Below are 20382 nucleotides of genomic sequence, written 5' to 3'. Positions count from 1 at the left end.
ATCTTTTCATGGGACAACACTGACAAAATGACACTTTGACACAATGAAAAGTAGTCTGTGTGCAGCTTATATAACAGTGTAAATTTATTCTTCCCTCAAAATAACTCAATATACAGCCATTAATGTCTAAACCACCGGCAACAAAAGTGAGTACACCCCTAAGAGACTACACCCCTAAATGTCCAAATTGAGCACTGCTTGTCATTTTCCCTCCAAAATGTCATGTGATTTGTTAGTGTTACTAGGTCTCAGGTGTGCATAGGGAGCAGTTGTGTTCAATTTAGTAGTACAGCTCTCACACTCTCTCATACTGGTCACTGAAAGTTCCAACATGGCACCTCATGGCAAAGAACTCTCTGAGGATCTTAAAAGACGAATTGTTGCGCTACATGAAGATGGAACGTGGCTGGGTCTTCCAGCATGACAATGATCCTAAACACACCGCTCGGGCAACGAAGGAGTGGCTCCGTAAAAAGCATTTCAAGGTCCTGGAGTGGCCTAGCCAGTCTCCAGACCTCAACCCCATAGAAAATTTGTGGAGTCCGTGTTGCCCAGCGACAGCCCCAAAACATCACTGCTGTAGAGGAGATCTGCATGGAGGAATGGGCCAAAATACCAGCTACAGTGTGTGCAAACCTGGTGAAGACTTACAGGAAACGTTTGACCTCTGTCATTGCCAACAAAGTTCATGTTACAAAGTATTGAGTTGAACTTTTGTTATTGACCAAATACTTATTTTCCACCACAATTTACAAATAAATTCTTTAAAAATCCTACAGTGTGATTTCCTGGATTTTTTTTTCTCATTTTGTCTCTCATAGTTGAAGTGTACCTATGATGAAAATGACAGACCTCTCTCATCTGACCCCACTGTATATATGTATATGTATATATATATATATATATATATATATATATATATATATATATATATATACAGTGTATCACAAAAGTGAGTACACCCCTCACATTTCTGCAAATATTTAAGTATATCTTTTCATGGGACAACACTGACAAAATGACACTTTGACACAATGAAAAGTAGTCTGTGTGCAGCTTATATAACAGTGTAAATTTATTTTTCCCTCAAAATAACTCAATATACAGCCATTAATGTCTAAACCACCGGCAACAAAAGTGAGTACACCCCTTAGTGAAAGTTCCTGAAGTGTCAATATTTTGTGTGGCCACCATTATTTCCCAGAACTGCCTTAACTCTCCTGGGCATGGAGTTTACCAGAGCTTCACAGGTTGCCACTGGAATGCTTTTCCACTCCTCCATGACGACATCACGGAGCTGGCGGATATTCGAGACTTTGCGCTCCTCCACCTTCCGCTTGAGGATGCCCCAAAGATGTTCTATTGGGTTTAGGTCGGGAGACATGCTTGGCCAGTCCATCACCTTTACCCTCAGCCTCTTCAATAAAGCAGTGGTCGTCTTAGAGGTGTGTTTGGGGTCATTATCATGCTGGAACACTGCCCTGTGACCCAGTTTCCGGAGGGAGGGGATCATGCTCTGCTTCAGTATTTCACAGTACATATTGGAGTTCATGTGTCCCTCAATGAAATGTAACTCCCCAACACCTGCTGCACTCATGCAGCCCCAGACCATGGCATTCCCACCACCATGCTTGACTGTAGGCATGACACACTTATCTTTGTACTCCTCACCTGATTGCCGCCACACATGCTTGAGACCATCTGAACCAAACAAATTAATCTTGGTCTCATCAGACCATAGGACATGGTTCCAGTAATCCATGTCCTTTGTTGACATGTCTTCAGCAAACTGTTTGCGGGCTTTCTTGTGTAGAGACTTCAGAAGAGGCTTCCTTCTGGGGTGACAGCCATGCAGACCAATTTGATGTAGTGTGCGGCGTATGGTCTGAGCACTGACAGGCTGACCCCCCACCTTTTCAATCTCTGCAGCAATGCTGACAGCACTCCTGCGCCTATCTTTCAAAGACAGCAGTTGGATGTGACGCTGAGCACGTGCACATTCTTTGGACGACCAACGCGAGGTCTGTTCTGAGTGGACCCTGCTCTTTTAAAACGCTGGATGATCTTGGCCACTGTGCTGCAGCTCAGTTTCAGGGTGTTGGCAATCTTCTTGTAGCCTTGGCCATCTTCATGTAGCGCAACAATTCGTCTTTTAAGATCCTCAGAGAGTTCTTTGCCATGAGGTGCCATGTTGGAACTTTCAGTGACCAGTATGAGAGAGTGTGAGAGCTGTACTACTAAATTGAACACACCTGCTCCCTATGCACACCTGAGACCTAGTAACACTAACAAATCACATGACATTTTGGAGGGAAAATGACAAGCAGTGCTCAATTTGGACATTTAGGGGTGTAGTCTCTTAGGGGTGTACTCACTTTTGTTGCCGGTGGTTTAGACATTAATGGCTGTATATTGAGTTATTTTGAGGGAAGAATAAATTTACACTGTTATATAAGCTGCACACAGACTACTTTTCATTGTGTCAAAGTGTCATTTTGTCAGTGTTGTACCATGAAAAGATATACTTAAATATCTGCAGAAATGTGAGGGGTGTACTCACTTTTGTGATACACTGTATATATATATATATATATGTGAGTATAATTGTGTCAGTGTGTGTGTGTCTGAGTCCATCAGTTTAGACTCGAGTTCAGGAGTCTGATGGCTTGTGGAATGAAGCTGTTAATGAAGCTATTAAGAGATGAAAGAGAGACCCCAATGACCTTTTCAGCTGTCCTCACTACTAGCCAGAGAGTCTTGTAGTTGGATGCAGTGCAGTTCCCAAACCAGACAGTGATGCAGCTACTCAGGATGCTCCTCTGTAGAATGTAGGTGGCAGGTGAGCTTTTCTCAATCTTCTCAGAAAGTAGAAACACTGTTATAGCTTGGTTATGGCGCTGGTGTTGAGGGTCCAGGTGAGGTTCTCCGCCAGGTGAACACCAAGGAATTTGGTGCTCTTGATGATAATAATAATAATAAGTTCAATTTATATAGCACCTTTCAAGAACCCAAGGACGCTTTACAATCATAGCGTAACACAACAAAGAATCAAAAAAATGCAGGGAGAACAGGTAAGATTTTAATTAAGATTTGAATGAGGACAGAGAAGAACAGTCATGGAGAGATTAAGGTAGAGAGTTCCAGAGATGAGGGGCAGCAAAACTGAGATATCTGCCTCCAACAGTTTTTAGTTTTACTCGAGGAGCAGCCAAGAAGCCAGAAATGGAGGATCTGAGAGACCGAGATGGGCGGTACAGGATAATGAGATCTGTCATATATAGAGGGGTGAAGCCGTGAAGAGCTTTGTCCGTCGTAAGGATTATTTTATATTTAATGTGAGAGGCAACTGGTAGCCAGTGTAGTTGTCTAAGAATGGGAGTGATATGAGCAGAACAATTTGAATGAGTGAGGACACTGGCAGCAGAATTTTGAATGTATTGTAGATAATTAAGTAAGGTAGCTCAAAGACCAAAGAGAAGAGAATTACAGTCGTCAAGGTGAGAAAAGACAATAGCATGAACCAGTGTTTTGGCGTCAGTTTGATCGAGGAATGGATGTGAACGAGCAAGGACCTCAGTCTTTCTAGCATTTAACTGCAGGCACTAAATGCTTCGTTAGTTGCTGAAAAAGGGTCAGTGCTAATGTAAATCTGAATATCGTCTGCATAACAATGAAAATGTAACCCATGTCTCCTGATAATTTTACCAAGTGGAGTGATGTAAAGAATAAATAATAGCTGTCCAAAGACAGAGCCCTGGGAAACACCGTGGTCAACAGAAACATTAGGGGATTTGTGTTGACCAATGGCAACAAAATGTTGTCTGTTAGTAAGGTATGACCTTAACCAAGAAAGGGCAGAGTCTGCGATTCCAATGGAAGTCAATCTATGGATAAAAATGTCGTGATTGACAGTGTCAAAAGCCACAGTAAGATCTAACAGAACCAGAACACTGAGAAAGCGAGCATCGGCTGAGAAAAGAAGATCATTGGTGACTTTCAGGAGGGAAGACTCAGTGCTATGTAAAAAAGCAAAATCCAGATTGAAATGGTTTAAATAAGTTGTTACCATAAAAAAGGGATAAAGTTGAGAAGCGGCCACCTTTTCCATTACTTTGGCTAGGAATGGGAGGTTTGATATAGGATGGGTGTTAGATAGAGAGTTTGGGTCCAAACCAGGTTTCTTTAAAATGGGAATGACTGCAGCAGTTTTAAGGGAATGAGGAAAAACGCCCATAATAAAGGATTGACTGATCAATTTGGCTATAAGTTCAGAAATTACAGATCCACAAAATTTGAGAAAAGCCAAGGGAGCAGGGTCAAGCTGACATGTAGAGGAGGAGGACTTGGAAATGATGTCAGACACTGCAGAGGAATCAACCGGTGAGAAGGCAGGGTGAATGGGATATGAGAGAAGGAGAGACAGGTGGAAAATCTTGATAGATGACATCAATTTTAGATTTGAAATAGTCTAAAAAAGCCTGGCATCAGCAACATTATTGATCCCATGGGTACAAAACAAATCCAACGTGTGGCCAGGAAGGTGAGTGGGAAAATCAACATGTTGAGTTACACCGAAACATTCAAAAACTGACATGAGTTCTGTAGAAAAAGAACAGCTGGTATCAACATGAATGTTGAAGTCACCAAGTACAATGACAGCAGAGCCAACCGACAAAATACAGGTTAGGAGTTCAATTAGATCAGACAGAAACTGGAGAGACGATTTGGGCGGGCGGTATATAAGCAGCAGGACCAGAGTAGTCTGTAAAGAGATCTTCAAAGCCAGATATTCACAAGAAGTCACTTCATGAAGAGCAATCTTTACAGGACTGGTAGTGGAAATAGCGTTGTCGACTTTTTTTTGCTGACGGAGAAAGTCAAAGTTGATGCCAGAAGATGATCTCAAGGTCCTAGTAGCCCGAGTATGTGACCAGATGACTGGAATGGAGAAATCTGAGGTATAATGTACAGTAGGTGAGACCGGTGAATATAACGAGGATGGCGCACCAAGCCGAGTTATAAACGTAGTTTATAGAGGGATGGTTCCATGAGGTGAGGAAAATTCAGTCTTTTTAAATCATTAATAGAGTAGGTATACATCGTCCAGCAAAGATACAGTAGCCAAAACCACCAGTTAGCATAACACCTTAGCATACGTTAGCCAAGACAGCCTAACAACGCGTTAGCCATGAACTACACACAGCTCACACAGCTCACACAACTCACTAAGTCAAACGTAGGAGAAAGATTTAACAATCAAACCCTACCAAGACAAACAAACAACAACCAGAGAGTGGTTGAGCACACTCACCGCAGCTGAGTCCAGCAGTGTGGGCAGATGCAACGGGTCGGGTGACTAGCTTAGCAAGTTAGCTACAGGATGATTGCCGGTGGCGGACAGAGAGAGAGTTCACCAAAAAGTAGATATAGCCTTAAAAAGCATATGTAGAAAGCAAAACCAAGAAGCAAGAGGAACAAACAATCAGAGAAATAAAAAATAGAAAAATACGCCGGAGAGAAGAGGCTGCAATACAAGCGCACTACGTACTCTCACACCGGAAGTGCGATCTCCACGGAGGAGCCGTCGATGTTCAGTGGAGATTGGTCACTCCCTGTACTTCACAACAACCATCTCTTTAGTTTTGTCAACATTCAGAGACAGGTTGTTGACTCTACACCAATCTGTTAACTGTTACACCTCTTCTCTGTAAGCTGACTCGTTGTTTTCACTGATGAGGCCCACTGCGGTCGTCTCATCTGCGAACTTGGTGGTTGCCTTGAAGCATGTTGGAACAACGGCGCTGCTCAGAGAGATGTTGAAGATGTCTGTGAGGACATTTGCTAGCTGGTCTGCACATTCTTTGAGCACTCTGTCAGGAGTGTTGTCTGGTCCGGCAGCTTTGCGCAGGTTGACTTTGCGTAGAGTTTTCCTCACATCAGCTGTGGTGAGACGAAGCACCTGGTCACTGGGAGGTGGGATGGTCTTCCTCACCACCATGTCGTTCTGTGTCTTGAACCGAGGGTAGAAGTCGTTCAGCGCATCTGGAAGGGAGGTATCACTGTCACAGGCGGGTGGTGTAGTCCTGTAGTTGGTGATGTCACCTGCTTTGAAAGCAGAGTCTCGGGCCCTCAGAAGAGCACGCATCTCTGAAGTCATCCACGGCTTCTGGTTGAGTCGTGTGGTGATTGTTTTGATGATGGGTCTAGATCGGTGAAGTCCTGATCTAGGCTCCTGCTGGCCAGGATTTCACCTGTTTCAGTTTCGGTTTGGAGTGTCTGATGAGCGGTCTATAAGCTGGAATCAGCATAACAGAGATATGGGTCTGAGTAGCCGAGGTTGGGGCTCTGCCCTGATAATAAGCAGTCCGTCTGGAGTGTTCTGCAGTTCGCTGATGGCTCTACACAATGCCTCCTTCGCGTTCACGCTGGGCAGAAGATACACCGTGATAATAAGCACGCTGGTGAATTCCCCTGGCAAATAAAAAAGTCTGCATCTAACAACAACAAACTCCACCACTGGAGAACAGTACGTCGCAACAAGCACAGAGTTCTTGCACCATTCGGTGTTAATGTAAACACAAATACCTCCTCCTCGTGTATTTCCGGACTGAGCTGTGCTCCTATCAGCGCGATACGAGGCTAACCCGTCTAGCTGAATGGCACTGTCTGTAATGTTGCTGCTAAGCCATGTTTCAGTAAAAACTAAAACACAACAGTCTCTGTACTCATGTTGGGTAGTTCGCTGGAGTCTGATGCACTCCAGAGAGCAAGCATTAGCGAGGAATAACGATGGTAGAGCTGTCCGGCTTGGGTTAACTTTTAGCCTAGCACGGACCCCGGCTCGCTTCCCATGCTTCTGCTTCCTCGCGCACCATTTGCGGTGCCCACTCCCCTGGTCTCCGGCATCAGGCAACCCCAAGGACTGCAGGTCTGGCTCACGAAGTAGGCAGAGTTTGAAGCAGATCATCTTGCAGGTTGGTTTCTGGCTGTTTTAATAACTGTAGCAGTGTCTGGAGGTTGTAAACTTTGGTGGTTGTGATTTCCATACAGTTACAGATACGGTAATCACAAACAAAGATGCAAACTTGATGATAAATGTACAAAATAGCAAAATTTTTAGGAGCCGAAGAGGCCGCTGTGTGTTAACGTGCCGCCATCTTGGATCTTTTACACATTAACTGGATAAAAAATAATTCTGAAAGAACTAAGAAAGTAAGTTACTTAAAAACTGTATATCAGTCTGGGTTTTATATCAAGCTTTATAAAGACATTTCTAGGGATCCAAAACTCCAGCAAACCACACTGAGAGCTAAATAAAGAGGGAAAATCTGGAATAGTGAGAACTCCTCCCAAAAGTGACCTCCGATACTGCAAAAATGACTCATAAATAAAGTCACAAAGAAAGTCAGTTAAATATTCAAGAAAAAAGCATTTGAAAGGCAAACACCCTAGGTTACCCCTAGTTCTTTTGTGAGAACGTTCTAAAGATTAAATTTGAAGGGGGAACACAAAGCTAACACCGCATTCCACAGCAATAACATCATACTAACATTAAAGCAAGGTAGTGGTAATATGATTGTGTGGATGCTTTTCTGTTTTACGTCAGGGTTTCTAGCCACAGTTGACAGAACTTTGAATTTTGTTCTACATTATGGACTGTTAATGCTTAAAAACCCATCATTTAAAGAATTTCTAGAAAAAAAGTGAGCCAAAATTGATTAACAGTGATGTGAAAGACTGATCTTCAGTTATCATAAGCATTTGATTGTGGTTTCTGCTGCTAATAGTGGAATGTGAAGAGAAAATCTATTTCAAAGCGCATGCTTTCAAATACAAATGACAGAACATGGTTGTTAGAAAGGATTGACGAATCTGGTGGTGCTTTGTCATGAGGCTCACTAGGTCCATGCCCTCTTTGTTCTCTGAGACACTGACAACTCTCAAGTTGGAGAGACGGAATCCCCTTTACAACATCATCTAAGGTGTAATTGCAGGAGTTGGATGTAATAATAGCTTGTCACCATAAGTTGAAGAACAAAAATAGGTCTGGCTTTCAAAACACTTTTCTCTCTTTTAGATGTGTGACATTTGCCCAGACCACATTTAAATAACAAAACTATTGGGGATTTACTTTAGTTGCTAAAAATATAATTATTAATGTGTGGCTATAAGAGTGGTCAAAGACTGGTAGTGTCAACGATTACACACAGAACTGGTTACACTTTACCCTATGCTACCTCACCACTTATGCTACCTATGTAGAATAGGTAAAAAAAGTAACAATTAGTAGACATAGTTAATTGTAGAATACCACAATGTCATTCAAAGTCATTCCATTTATTATCATCAGGCTTGCTCAGCGTATCTTTATTCACAACTGCACTTTTAACAGGACTTGTGAGCAATTTTAAGATGCTTTATAAATTCCAGCTTAGATCTTTTAATATCCTGGGTACATACTACTTTGGCTACAGCAGACCACTTTTCTATAGATACATGTATAGTTGTACATGTTCCATAGTTCACCATAGTTGAAACTGTTCAACTTTTGTCCTGAGCAACTCACACAAGCTACCAGAAGAGATTGTATCAGATGAATGAGTTCAGTTCATACTGCATATCTGGTGAGCATTTTAGCAGCTTTTCACTTCTTAAATTAATCTTACATTCGTGCTATTCACAATGAACACACAATTTTATTTGTTAATTTTAAGTAGGTGTTTGAATCCTTAATGTTTTTGTTTTCTTTTTTGCTGTACTAATATGATCTTCTGTCTGGGATTAAAGTCATTTCTGGCATTACCAGCAGAAACTCCAGATGGGGCAGTCCCTTCAACAGCACTTCAACATATCATTGCACTATCTTATTTTTATCATGGCTCATGTCTTTGCTTTGTTTCCTGGTGCCGAGTGTGGCATGTTTAGTTGTTCTCTCTTTGTCATAAGTGATAACTTTATGTAGTTGTAGGGTAGTTGTTGGTGTAATGGAGAAGATCTCAACATAAGAAGGGTGCATTTAGGGGGCTTTAGAAACAAGTAATAGTGAGGAATGCTTAAAAACAGTGTAAGCAGACCTGAATGCCTCTACTACAGCAGGTAAAGCAGTACAGTAGGTTGTCATCACTGAACTGCCTGATGTCCAAATGGTGCTCAGAAAACAATATTGCTTTTGTAGATAACAAACAGAAGATCATGTTAATGCAGTCAGATTGGGGAATAGCTGCAATCACTGCTATGTAAGATGGTGAAAGATGTACAACTTTTACTTGGCTGGATAAGGTGGATAAGGTGAAGGGCGTCAATATGGAGATGGATAAAACAATGGTCTCGTATGATGTTACGTCCCTCTTCACCTTTTGTTCCGGTTGCTGAGGCAGTGGAAATAGTCCATAGCAAATTACAAGGCGACCCCACACCGAGCAAGAGAACCACCCTTATTACCAACTAGGTGTGCTTACTCTAGGAACTGTGTCTTCTGTCCACCTTCTTTACATACAGAAGGCACATACATGGGGCAGAACCAGGGCCCTTCAACAGGCCAGCTGAATCAAAATGATGCAGGAGTCGGATGCAATATTAGCTTGTCGCCCTGAGTTAGCTCCAGCTGCTAACAACTGCTACAAAGTTGAGGAGCAATTATAGGTCTGGCTTTCAAAAGACTTCTCTCTCTCAGGTTGAACTGATTTAACTTTGACTGAACATAACGTCAGATTAAAGTTAGGACTAACATTACATCACTTGCATCTAATGCCTCAATTGTAAATGAAATGGTCACAAATAACCATCTTAATTATTATTAATACAATTATGTACATAAGCCTCATCCTAACAATTTGTATAACTTTATTACATAAAAAACATGTATAAGCTAATTACTATTTACTGCCCCCCCCTTCTTAGTCTGAGTTCTTTAATAATTTGTTAATTTTCTTTGCAATTTAGTACTATTAACTGTTAAAGCTTTAATAGTTGGACATGTTCATTATAAAATTAAGCATGATCCACTCAAGCTAAAATATCCTCTTAGAATCTATAAGTATTACCCAGAGTGTAATGGGACCAATTACCACTGTAAACATACATTAGACTTAATATTAACCCTTGCTATTTTCATAGATAACCTTGTTGTTCTACCACAAAATTCCTTAATTTCAGACCACTATCTCAACAACATATTAACTGTTTAACTAATACTATTTATCTAGCACATAATTATCAATTAAAGCACACAATTTCAGCTGCTACTGCAGCTGCATTCATTAATCACCTACCAACTACTACTACTACTACTACTGTGTCACCATCAGAGCTCAAACAGGGAACCCAACACCAAATCCATGTTATAAGGGTACAGAGCAACAGTTGGGCTACTATCAGTAACTACTTTATAAGCTACACCTACCATAAAGATGAACTTTGTAGGTAATCAATAAATTCAGACAGATGTACTTAATACAAAGTGATTGGCAAGTGTGATTTGCAGTATATTTCTAAGTACATATTTAGTGTCTAAAACAAATGATACAATTTGGTAAATACCTCATGCTTTGTGGAGTAAGGAAAATGAACTGCCTATAGCGCTGGCTAGCTGCAATCTTTAACATCATGTCCATGGAAATCCTCCGGTTCACCATGTCCTGAATGGAAAGTAAAAAAAGTAAAATGAAGACCCTTTAATTTAGTGGAGTATCCTTATCAATATTGACTATTTACAAATTGTGAAATCAGCAAAGTATTCCAGATTAACATAGATTCAGTACAAGTGCTTGTGATTTCATTTTCTGTAGTATTGCAGCAGAAAATACTTAGGTTACATACACTTTTATTCTGAAATAATTAAAACTCAATGAATATATGTTACTGTCACTAATATTTTACCATGTACACATCAAATTCATCCAGGCAGCGGAATGGAGCTTCAGCTATGGCCCAGAGTGACAAAACAAAGCACACAGTGGAAAATGAACGCTCTCCTCCTGACAGAGAACGCATGTCATTAAGAGCAGCTTTATCACTTTCTCTTGGCTGCACCTAAAAGAAACATAAAAAAAAAACCGATAAATATTTAAATGCCCCCTTTAAAAAAAAACTCATCAAATCTACAAAACAAAGTACATAACCCATTTGCCAGTGTCATACTTAATATTATATTATTTTGTTTTTAAAAAAATATGAAGCAGACTGGATTTAAACACTCGGCTTTAGTCACCAGTGGGCAACCACCCTGTAAGTGCATCAGAAAACAGCTCAATGCATTTTAATGGTTAATGTGGAGTATTATTATCCAGTAAAGTTTAATATAGATCACTTAAAAGCTAATTTAAAACAATATGTAACAACATGTACAGTATTTCGTGGCAGAAAGCATGGTCTAACACAGTAATACAAAATCCTAACTGAGCTGTTAAGTTCAATTCTCAGCTCTGCTATTGGCAGGCCTGCCACCTGCACAGACATGACTGGCTGTGTTTACAGAAGGGTGGGCCAAAAGGATTCCTCATTGCTGCTGCAACTGCAGCCTCTGCTGGCTGGTCAATGGCGCCTACACAGATGGAGAATAATAGAGATGAATGTGTGACACTTTGTACTCGATACTGCACTCTGTGTGAACCCGCCTCAAATAAGTAAAATAAAGTGGTTGGCTACTACACACGGAGGAGGCGTTTGTTGGGCCTCTTCTTGGTCAGGGTAAGAGTCTGCAGCAGTGGAGGAGATACAACTGGGTATTTTAATACAACTTACGGAAATGAAAATACAATTCTTAAAAATTCAAGCTGCTCAGCTTTGCTTGATGGTTTGTGACTAACTATCTTTCTGATTACAATACAGAGGATTCCAAAGGAATTCATGTCAGATGTTGTCAGATGTCCTTTATTCACATTTTGATTAACCTGGCTGTGTGTCATGGATCCTTGTCTTGCTGGAAAAAAATCCTCAGAGTTGGAAAACACTGTTAGAGTAGGAGTAAAGTTCTCTTTCTGAATAACCTTGTACGTGGCTTGATTCATGTGTCCTGTGATTCATGTGTCCTTCACAAATCTGCCCAATTCCAGCCTTGCTTGAACACACCATATAATTACTGATTCTTCACCAAGTTTGACAGTGGGTGCAATACACTGTGGCTTGTAGGGCTCTTAAAGTCTCAGTCTAAAGCTAAAAAACTAGGCTCACCAGTGAAGATCACCTTATTTCAGTGCTCTACAGTGTAAAGCTTACAACAGCTGTGTCTTCTTCGCTTCTCACTGATAAAGGGCTTTTTCCTAACTTTGCACTACTTTAGTGCTGCCACTAAGAGCATGTCCCCATTATGATTCAGCACCCAAATGTACCTACTATACATAACCAAGCATGCAGAGTAACAGATGGACTACAGTCAGTATTTGTAGAACTACAAAGTGCCTCTTTATGGTAAGTGGAGCTGATACAATGGACAGTGAGTGTAGAAACAAGGAGGTGATTTTACTGTTATGGCTGATCAGTACATAGTAGCAACCTGTGCAGCTCTGGTGAATTCCATGCCCAGGAGGGTTAAGGCAGTGCTGGATAATAATGGTGGTCACACAAAATATTGACACTTTGGGCACAATTTGGACATGTTCACTGTGGGGTGTACTCACTTATGTTGCCAGCTATTTAGACATTAATGGCTGTGTGTTGAGTTATTTTCAGAAGACAGTAAATCTACACTGCTATACAAGTTGTACACTGACTACTCTAAGTTATATCCAAGTTTCATGTCTATAGTGTTGTCCCATGAAAAGATATAATGAAATATTTGCAGAAATGTGAGGGGTGTACTCACTTTTGTGATACACTGTATATATATATATATATATATATATATATATATATATATATATATATATATATATATATATATATATATATATATATAATATACGTACATACAAACAATTGAAACTCAAATCTGTTCAAAATGTTAAATCTTGTTAGAAGATTCTTACTGAAATAGAAAGAGTCTCATTCTTGTGGTTAAAAGTCATCTTGCCTGTGTATCCTCTTTGGGACAGCATGGAGTCAAAGTAGTACTTACAACGGACAGAAAGATACCTGCAACAACATAAAAATAATTTTTTTTAGATTATTTGAAATATGGATAAACATTAAGACTTAATGTACTCTAGCACATGAATTGTTGGGAAAAACAAAATGTTAGGGACCTTTCACCCAGTGTTGTTCTAGGAGACACACAGAATCCATAAAGCACTATTTTAATTTCTGGACCCTTTCTCTTCATTGTACAAAAAACAGTTCCTTGTTCCAGTTTCATGTTCCTTGTGTATGGAAAATTTTAACATCTTAAGTGATACAAAATACATAAGTACATCAAGGTCACTTGTGGTTTCAAAACAAAATCTCATCCACTGACCTATTGTCTTGGTGAGTGCGTTGAAAGAGCAAACTCCTACATGCCACATAAATATTGTAAAAGAGAGCCAAGACAGTGTAACAGTGTGTAACAACACTAAAAATTATTATTAAATTAAAAAAAATTAATTAAAAATTTTGTTTTTGTTAAAATTAAGATTTGCTTGTGTGTCTAACTAATAATAACAACAATAATGATAAGTGGAAATTACAATAATGTTAATAATTATCTATTGCACATGACCAGGTTTATTGAGAGGTATACGCAAGCAAACTTGTAATGGTGTGCTTAAAGAGTTACAATCTACAGGGGTTGGACAAAATAACTGAAACACCTGGTTTTAGACCACAATAATTTATTAGTATGGTGTAGGGCCTCCTTTTGCGGTCAATACAGCATCAGTTCGTCTTGGGTGGTACGCTTCTTTGGGGCTTCTCCACACCGTAACTCTCCCGGATGTGGGGAAAACAGTAAAGGTGGACTCATCAGAGAACAATACATGTTTCACATTGTCCACAGCCCAAGATTTGCGCTCCTTGCACCATTGAAACCGACGTTTGGCATTGGCACGAGTGACCAAAGGTTTGGCTATAGCAGCCCGGCCGTGTATATTGACCCTGTGGAGCTCCCGACGGACAGTTCTGGTGGAAACAGGAGAGTTGAGGTGCACATTTAATTCTGCCGTGATTTGGGCAGCCGTGGTTTTATGTTTTTTTGGATACAATCCGGGTTAGCACCCGAACATCCCTTTCAGACAGCTTCCTCTTGCGTCCACAGTTAATCCTGTTGGATGTTGTTTGTCCTTCTTGGTGGTATGCTGACATTACCCTGGATACCGTGGCTCTTGATACATCACAAAGACTTGCTGTCTTGGTCACAGATGCGCCAGCAAGACGTGCACCAACAATTTGTCCTCTTTTGAACTCTGGTATGTCACCCATAATGTTGTGTGCATTGCAATATTTTGAGCAAAACTGCTCTTACCCTGCTAATTGAACCTTCACACTCTGCTCTTACTGGTGCAATGTGCAATTAATGAAGATTGGCCACCAGACTGGTCCAATTTAGCCATGAAACCTCCCACACTAAAATGACAGGTGTTTCAGTTATTTTGTCCAACCCCTGTATATGTACACTGCAACATTTACATAGTGCAACGGTAAATGAGCCTTCTCATAGTGCTTGCAAATGAGAGAGAGCGCTGGTTTAAATATTACATATAACTGGAAATAAAAGTATATATATATACACACACACACACACACTGACTAGGCATAACATTATGACCACTGACAGGTGAAGTGAATAACACTGATTATCTGGCAGCAAGTGAACATTTTATTCTCAAAGTTGATGTGTTAGAAGCAGGAAAAATGGGCAAGCGTAAGGATTTGAGCAAGTTTGACAAGGGCCAAATTGTGATGGCATCTCCAAAACCCGGTCTGCAGTGGTGAAAATCTATCAAAAGTTGTCCAAGGGGCGCCCAGGTGGCGCAGCGGGATATTCTGCTGACGCACCAGCACCGAGTTTCTGAACCTCCCGGTTCGAGGCTCGGTGTTGCCACCGGTCGGCTGGGCGCCATCTGGCGGGCATAATTGGCAGTGCCTGCAGGGTGGGGGACCGGACTATATGTGGGTGGGTGGGTCTTCATGCGCTGTGTAAGGACCCTGATTTGCAGAAGAGACGCCCGTGCAGAATGCACGGACGAGAAGAGGAGGGCTGTACACGTGTAAAGAAGGCGTGGGGCAGCGGCGTGCTCTCCTTGGATGCAGGTCTGGTGTGCCTGTTAGCAGCGGAAGACAGATTGGAAGCGCTAAAAATTGGGAGAAAAATTGGGGAGAAAATTCGGAGAAAAAAAAGAAAAAAAAAGAAAAGAAAAAAAAAGTGGTCCAAGGAAGGAACAGTGGTAAACCGGCGACAGGGTCATGGGCAACCAAGGCTCATTGTTGCACATAGGGAGCAAAGGCTGGCCTGTGTGGTCCAATCCAACAGATGCGCTACTGTAGCTCAAATTGCTGAAGAAGTTCTGATAGAAAGGGTCAGAATACACAGTGCATCGCAGTTTGTTGCAGGGTACCCATGCTGACCCCTGTCCACCGCAAAAAGCGCCAACTATGGGCACGAGAGCATCGGAACTGGTCAACGGAGCAATGGACGAAGGTGGCCTGGTCTGATGAATCACGTTTTCTTTTACATCACATGGATGGCCGAATGCATGTACTTACCTGGAGAACACATGGCAGCAGGATGCACTATGGGAAGAAGGCAAGCCGGTGGAGGCAGTGTGATGCTTTGGGCAATGTTCTGCTGGGAAACCTTGGGTCCTGCCATCCATGTGGATGTTACTTTGACACATACCACCTACCTAAGCATTGCCCTGCCACAGAGCAAAAATGGTTCAGGGATGATTTGAGGAGAACAACAACAAATTTTAGGTGTTGACTTGGCCTTCAAATTCCCAAGATCTCAATAAAATCGAGCATCTGTGGGATGTGCTGGACAAACAAGTCTAATCCACAAAGGTCCCGTCTCACAAATTTCCTCGCTACTAAATATTCCAGTCGACTGTCTGGGTATTATAAAAAAGTGGAAGCGATTGGGAACGACAGCAACTCAGCCATGAAGTGGTAGGCCATGTAAAATGACAGAGCGGGGTCAGCAGATGCTGAGGCGCATAGTGCGCAGAGGTCGCCAACTTTCTGCAGAGTCAGTCGCTACAGACCTCCAAACTTCATGTGGCCTTCACATTAGCTGGAGTGACGAATAACGCTTTTCCGTCTGGCAATCCAATGGATGAGTCTGAGATTGGTGGTTGCCAGGAGAACGGTACTTGTCTGACTGCATTGTGCCAAATGTAAAGTTTGGTGGAGGGGGGATTATGGTGTGGGGTTGCTTTTCAGGAGTTGGGCTCAGCCCCTTAGTTCCAGTAAAAGGAGATTTTGGACAATTTCATGCTCCCAACTTTGTGGGAACAGTTTGGGGATGGCCGCTTCCAGTTCACAAAGCAGAGTCCATGAAGACATGGATGAGCGAGTTTGGTGTGGAAGAACTTCACTGGTCTGCACAGAGACCTGACCTCAACCCGATAGAACACCTTTGGGATAAATTAGAGCGGAGAAGGCCAGGCCTTCTCGTCCAACATCAGTGTCTGACCTCACAAATGCGCTTCTGGAAGAATGGTCAAAAAGTCCCATAAACACACTCCTAAACCCTTCCCAGAAGAGTTGAAGCTGTTGTAGCTGCAAAAGGTGGGCCAACATCATATTAAACCGTATGGATTAAGAATGGCATGTCACTCAAGTTCATATGCATGTGAAGGCAGAGCAAATACTTTTGGTAATATAGTGTACATACAGCTATGAAAGCTGTTTGTATCAAATGGGTCACAGGCATATGCATATAAAATATATATATCAAATATATGCATATGCCTGTGACCCATTTGATACAGTTTTCATAACACAATAGTGCCTATATTCCCAAAGGTCACCAATTACAATACCACCAAGCTTTTATCAGTGATTGCTTACTGTGGTGCTGTTGTATTTTGTACATTGTTTTTGATCAGTAGCTTACTAGTTGTAGACCAAATCTCCTTACAGCTGCTTTTAAATGTATCTGGCATTGACATGCCTGCATATGCCTTCAATAACACCTCTCCAGGCCATTACCTTCCAATTTACCAAGCTTACCCTCCTTCCTCCTCTACTTTTACAGCAGACAGCACTGTTTCTGTAGGTGATGTTAATTGTGCTGAATCAGCCAGATGAATGAGAGAACACAAATTTGAATTCTGCTCGATACTAAATATATATAGTCCAAACCTTTTATTGATCACTTCTACATGACAAACATTTTATAAACACACTTTTGCAGAAGACAGTATAAAAGCATCAAGAGTTCACATTTCTCTCTTTCTCTCTCACACACACCATGTATCACTGTTACACATTTACCTAACAAAAGTTGACTAATGGAGTTAAAGCCCAATAACTCAACATTTATTTTATTTACATTTGGTAATTGAAATGAAATTATGGTTTAATCTTTCTGAGAATGCAATCTTTCTTTACATGTTTGACTTTTGGCATTTAAATTTTAGCTTTATTCCTCTCAGCACCAAGTGTTTAACCTACCAATTAGCCTACTGATTCACACACACACACTTATACCTATGGAGACTTATTAGTATCTCCAATTAACATGACTGCATGTCTTTGGACTAAGAGAGGAAACAGAAGCACCTAGAGGAAACCCACACAGACACCGTAAAAACATGCAAACTCAACACAGAACCTGGAGCGCTTCACCTGAAAATCAAACCCCACTCTTGCTGTGAGGCGACAGTGCTACCCACCAAGCCACAGTGTCACCCTATATATTTTATTATTATCATATATGTTTTCTTTCACTCAAATTTCTTTTTTTTTTTTAAAGATACACATCTGGACATTTTTTTTCTTAAATCAGCATCTTGACATGTAGGGCAGCCAATCTAGAGTCTGTTAAATTCCAACACTGGCACTCAAACAGAACTACATGGACACCTAAAAAACTTTAGTCTCAATTACCCCACAGCCATTTACCCCTCAACCATTATAACCTGAACATCTAAATGACCTCTCAGCCTTAACTACCCCAAAGCCATTTACTCATCAAATCTAATTACCCCAACAGCTAAATAACCCCTCAGGTAAATAACTACCACACAGCCAATTAACCCTCAACTCTAATTACTTCTCATTCTACCTAATAATGTGAATCAAATGATTTACTGAACCAAATTTTAATTAATAAGCTGGGTGGCAAAACAGTGCTAGTAGTACCTCAAAAGTAACTGACATATTTATTTATTAGGATTTTAACGTAAATGTTACATTTGGTTACATTCAGACAGGACAGGTAGTTACACAAGATTCATCAGTTCAAGTCTTTAATGTCAAACACAGTCATGGACAATTTTGTATCTCCAATTTACCTCACTAGCATGTCTTTGGACTGTGGGAGGAAACCAGAGCACCTGGAGGAAACCCATGCAGACACGAGGAGAACATGCAAACTCCACACAGAAAGGACCCGAACCGCTTCACCTGGGATTCGAACCCAAGACTTTTTTGCTGTGAGGCAACAGTGGCAAGCCACCATACCGCCCCGTAGCTAAAATAAAAAAAACTACAATAAGTGACCAACAAAAATTGCGAAATGGACGCTGAGGCAAAGTCCACACTGTTCTAAACAGCCTCCAAGGGCCAGGCTGAAGTCATGGAAAGCTTAAAAAAGCCCTATATCGATGAGAAGCAAATAATAGCCATGCTGAGCTTTGCAAAATACTATAAGGTGTGGATTATAGAGGACTGAAATAATGTCGTCATCTCTGATAAAGTTTTTAGCCTGGCCCAATACATAATGGTTAGATGGAGACATGGAAAGGGCTGCAACAGTGTCATGATCCCACTGTGAAATTTGGTGGAGTATTTATCTGTGACTTTATTGATGATCTAAGAATGCTTCAGCAAAGCTAGAATCAGTCAGACTTGTCCTTGAGAAGTATGCATAAATCAAGCCATGTACAAGTTTATGCTAACAGATCCTTTATTCATACCAAAATATTTTTTTTTAAATGCAGGAAGAACACTAGCTTCCCTCTGCTTGTAAATTGTTCTCTAACTCTGAGGACATTTTTTTTCAATTTAACAAGACAATGCTCTATGCCACACAGCCAGATCAATCAAGAATAGAAGACCACCAGACGTTGTCACGATTAGCTCAATCTTAACACATAAAAACCTTTTAAATGTGATCAAGAAAAAGATGGTCATAAGGAATGAAACAAAGCATAAAAAGCTGTGATTGTCAGAATGGGGGGGGGGGGGGGGGGGGGTTACTATTCATATTCTTATCCCTATTCTTATTATTATGGTGTGACAAAGGCAACATTCTGTTCTTTTTTTCCTACTATTATTACTACTACTACTACTGCCAGCCTTTTTCCACACAGGGAATTATTATTGGAATAATTGTAAATGCAAGATTCACACTCTCTTCATTCTCTCATTACCTCAACTAGAAATCCATGGACAGCTAAACAACCCTAAAACAACTACCTTACAGCCTTAATTTCCCCCCAACAGCTAATACTTCCTCAGCCTCAACTACCCCACAATTACCTCTAGCCCTAATAACCCCAACAACTAATTAACCCCTCAGCCTCAACTACCCCAAAGCTGATTACATTACCACATACATGCTTGCACACACAATTAGAACACCTTGGCAACCACCTAGCTACAGTTTACACTTTCAATTGTAGATGGAATTTAAAATTAACTACACATTACCAATTAACCAGTTACCATATCAACTACCTAGGAAGCCTATAGCGATCACCCCATATATCCTATTATCCACCTAGCAACAACTTAGAAACCACCTAGTTACAGCTTAGCAACCACTTAGCAATAAACCAGCTTACATAGAAACTGACTAGCAACAACTTTGCAATCAAAATAAATCTTGTTAACTTCATAGAAAATTCTTATTATCCCAAAAACACCACAGCAAAAGCTTAACAACAAGTTAGCATCTAACCCACTACATTAGCAACCGCCTAACAACACCTTAGCAACCATTTGGCTCATCTTAGTAACTGCCTAGCACTTCTTTTACATGTTACCATAGCAACTGTCTAGCTATAGTTTAGCACAATCTAAGAAAACCTTAACACCACAGGATTTTCAGGATTTTAGTTTTACATTTAAACAGCATTTAACATGATTTCAGGATTACAACATTTCAGTGTACTTGTGCGTTTGGGAAAGATCTGATCTCTGCTTTTCTAATTTTCAAAGCTGACTTTTTCCCATAGAAAATGAGTGGTGGAATGTTCCTAAATGCAAGACACTTCCACCGAACACACGCACAGACCATTCACCCTCCCTCATTTCCTCAACCAAAACTACATGGAGCTAAACAACCCTCCAGCCTCAACTACC

The 20382-nt window shown here is 40.9% G+C and overlaps 1 protein-coding gene across 2 annotated transcripts in view; it reads right to left on the bottom strand.

Moving 5' to 3' along the window:
• si:dkey-119f1.1 (Structural maintenance of chromosomes protein 6-like) overlaps positions 1 to 20382 on the bottom strand; it is a 164488-nt gene that overhangs the window by 6760 nt on the left and 137346 nt on the right. For both annotated transcript variants that reach the window (XM_063004092.1, XM_063004093.1), the window contains 3 exons: positions 12966 to 13071; positions 10879 to 11031; positions 10540 to 10637 (listed from right to left, as the gene is read on the bottom strand). In XM_063004092.1, coding sequence (XP_062860162.1) covers positions 10540 to 10637; positions 10879 to 11031; positions 12966 to 13071 — 357 coding nt within the window. The remainder of the gene's footprint in view (positions 1 to 10539; positions 10638 to 10878; positions 11032 to 12965; positions 13072 to 20382) is intronic.

Source organism: Trichomycterus rosablanca, chromosome 11 (assembly GCF_030014385.1).
Source record: "Trichomycterus rosablanca isolate fTriRos1 chromosome 11, fTriRos1.hap1, whole genome shotgun sequence".
NCBI lineage: Eukaryota > Metazoa > Chordata > Actinopteri > Siluriformes > Trichomycteridae > Trichomycterus > Trichomycterus rosablanca.
The sequence above is the reverse complement of the archived record's forward strand: the minus strand, read 5'-3'. Positions and strand labels throughout refer to the sequence as shown.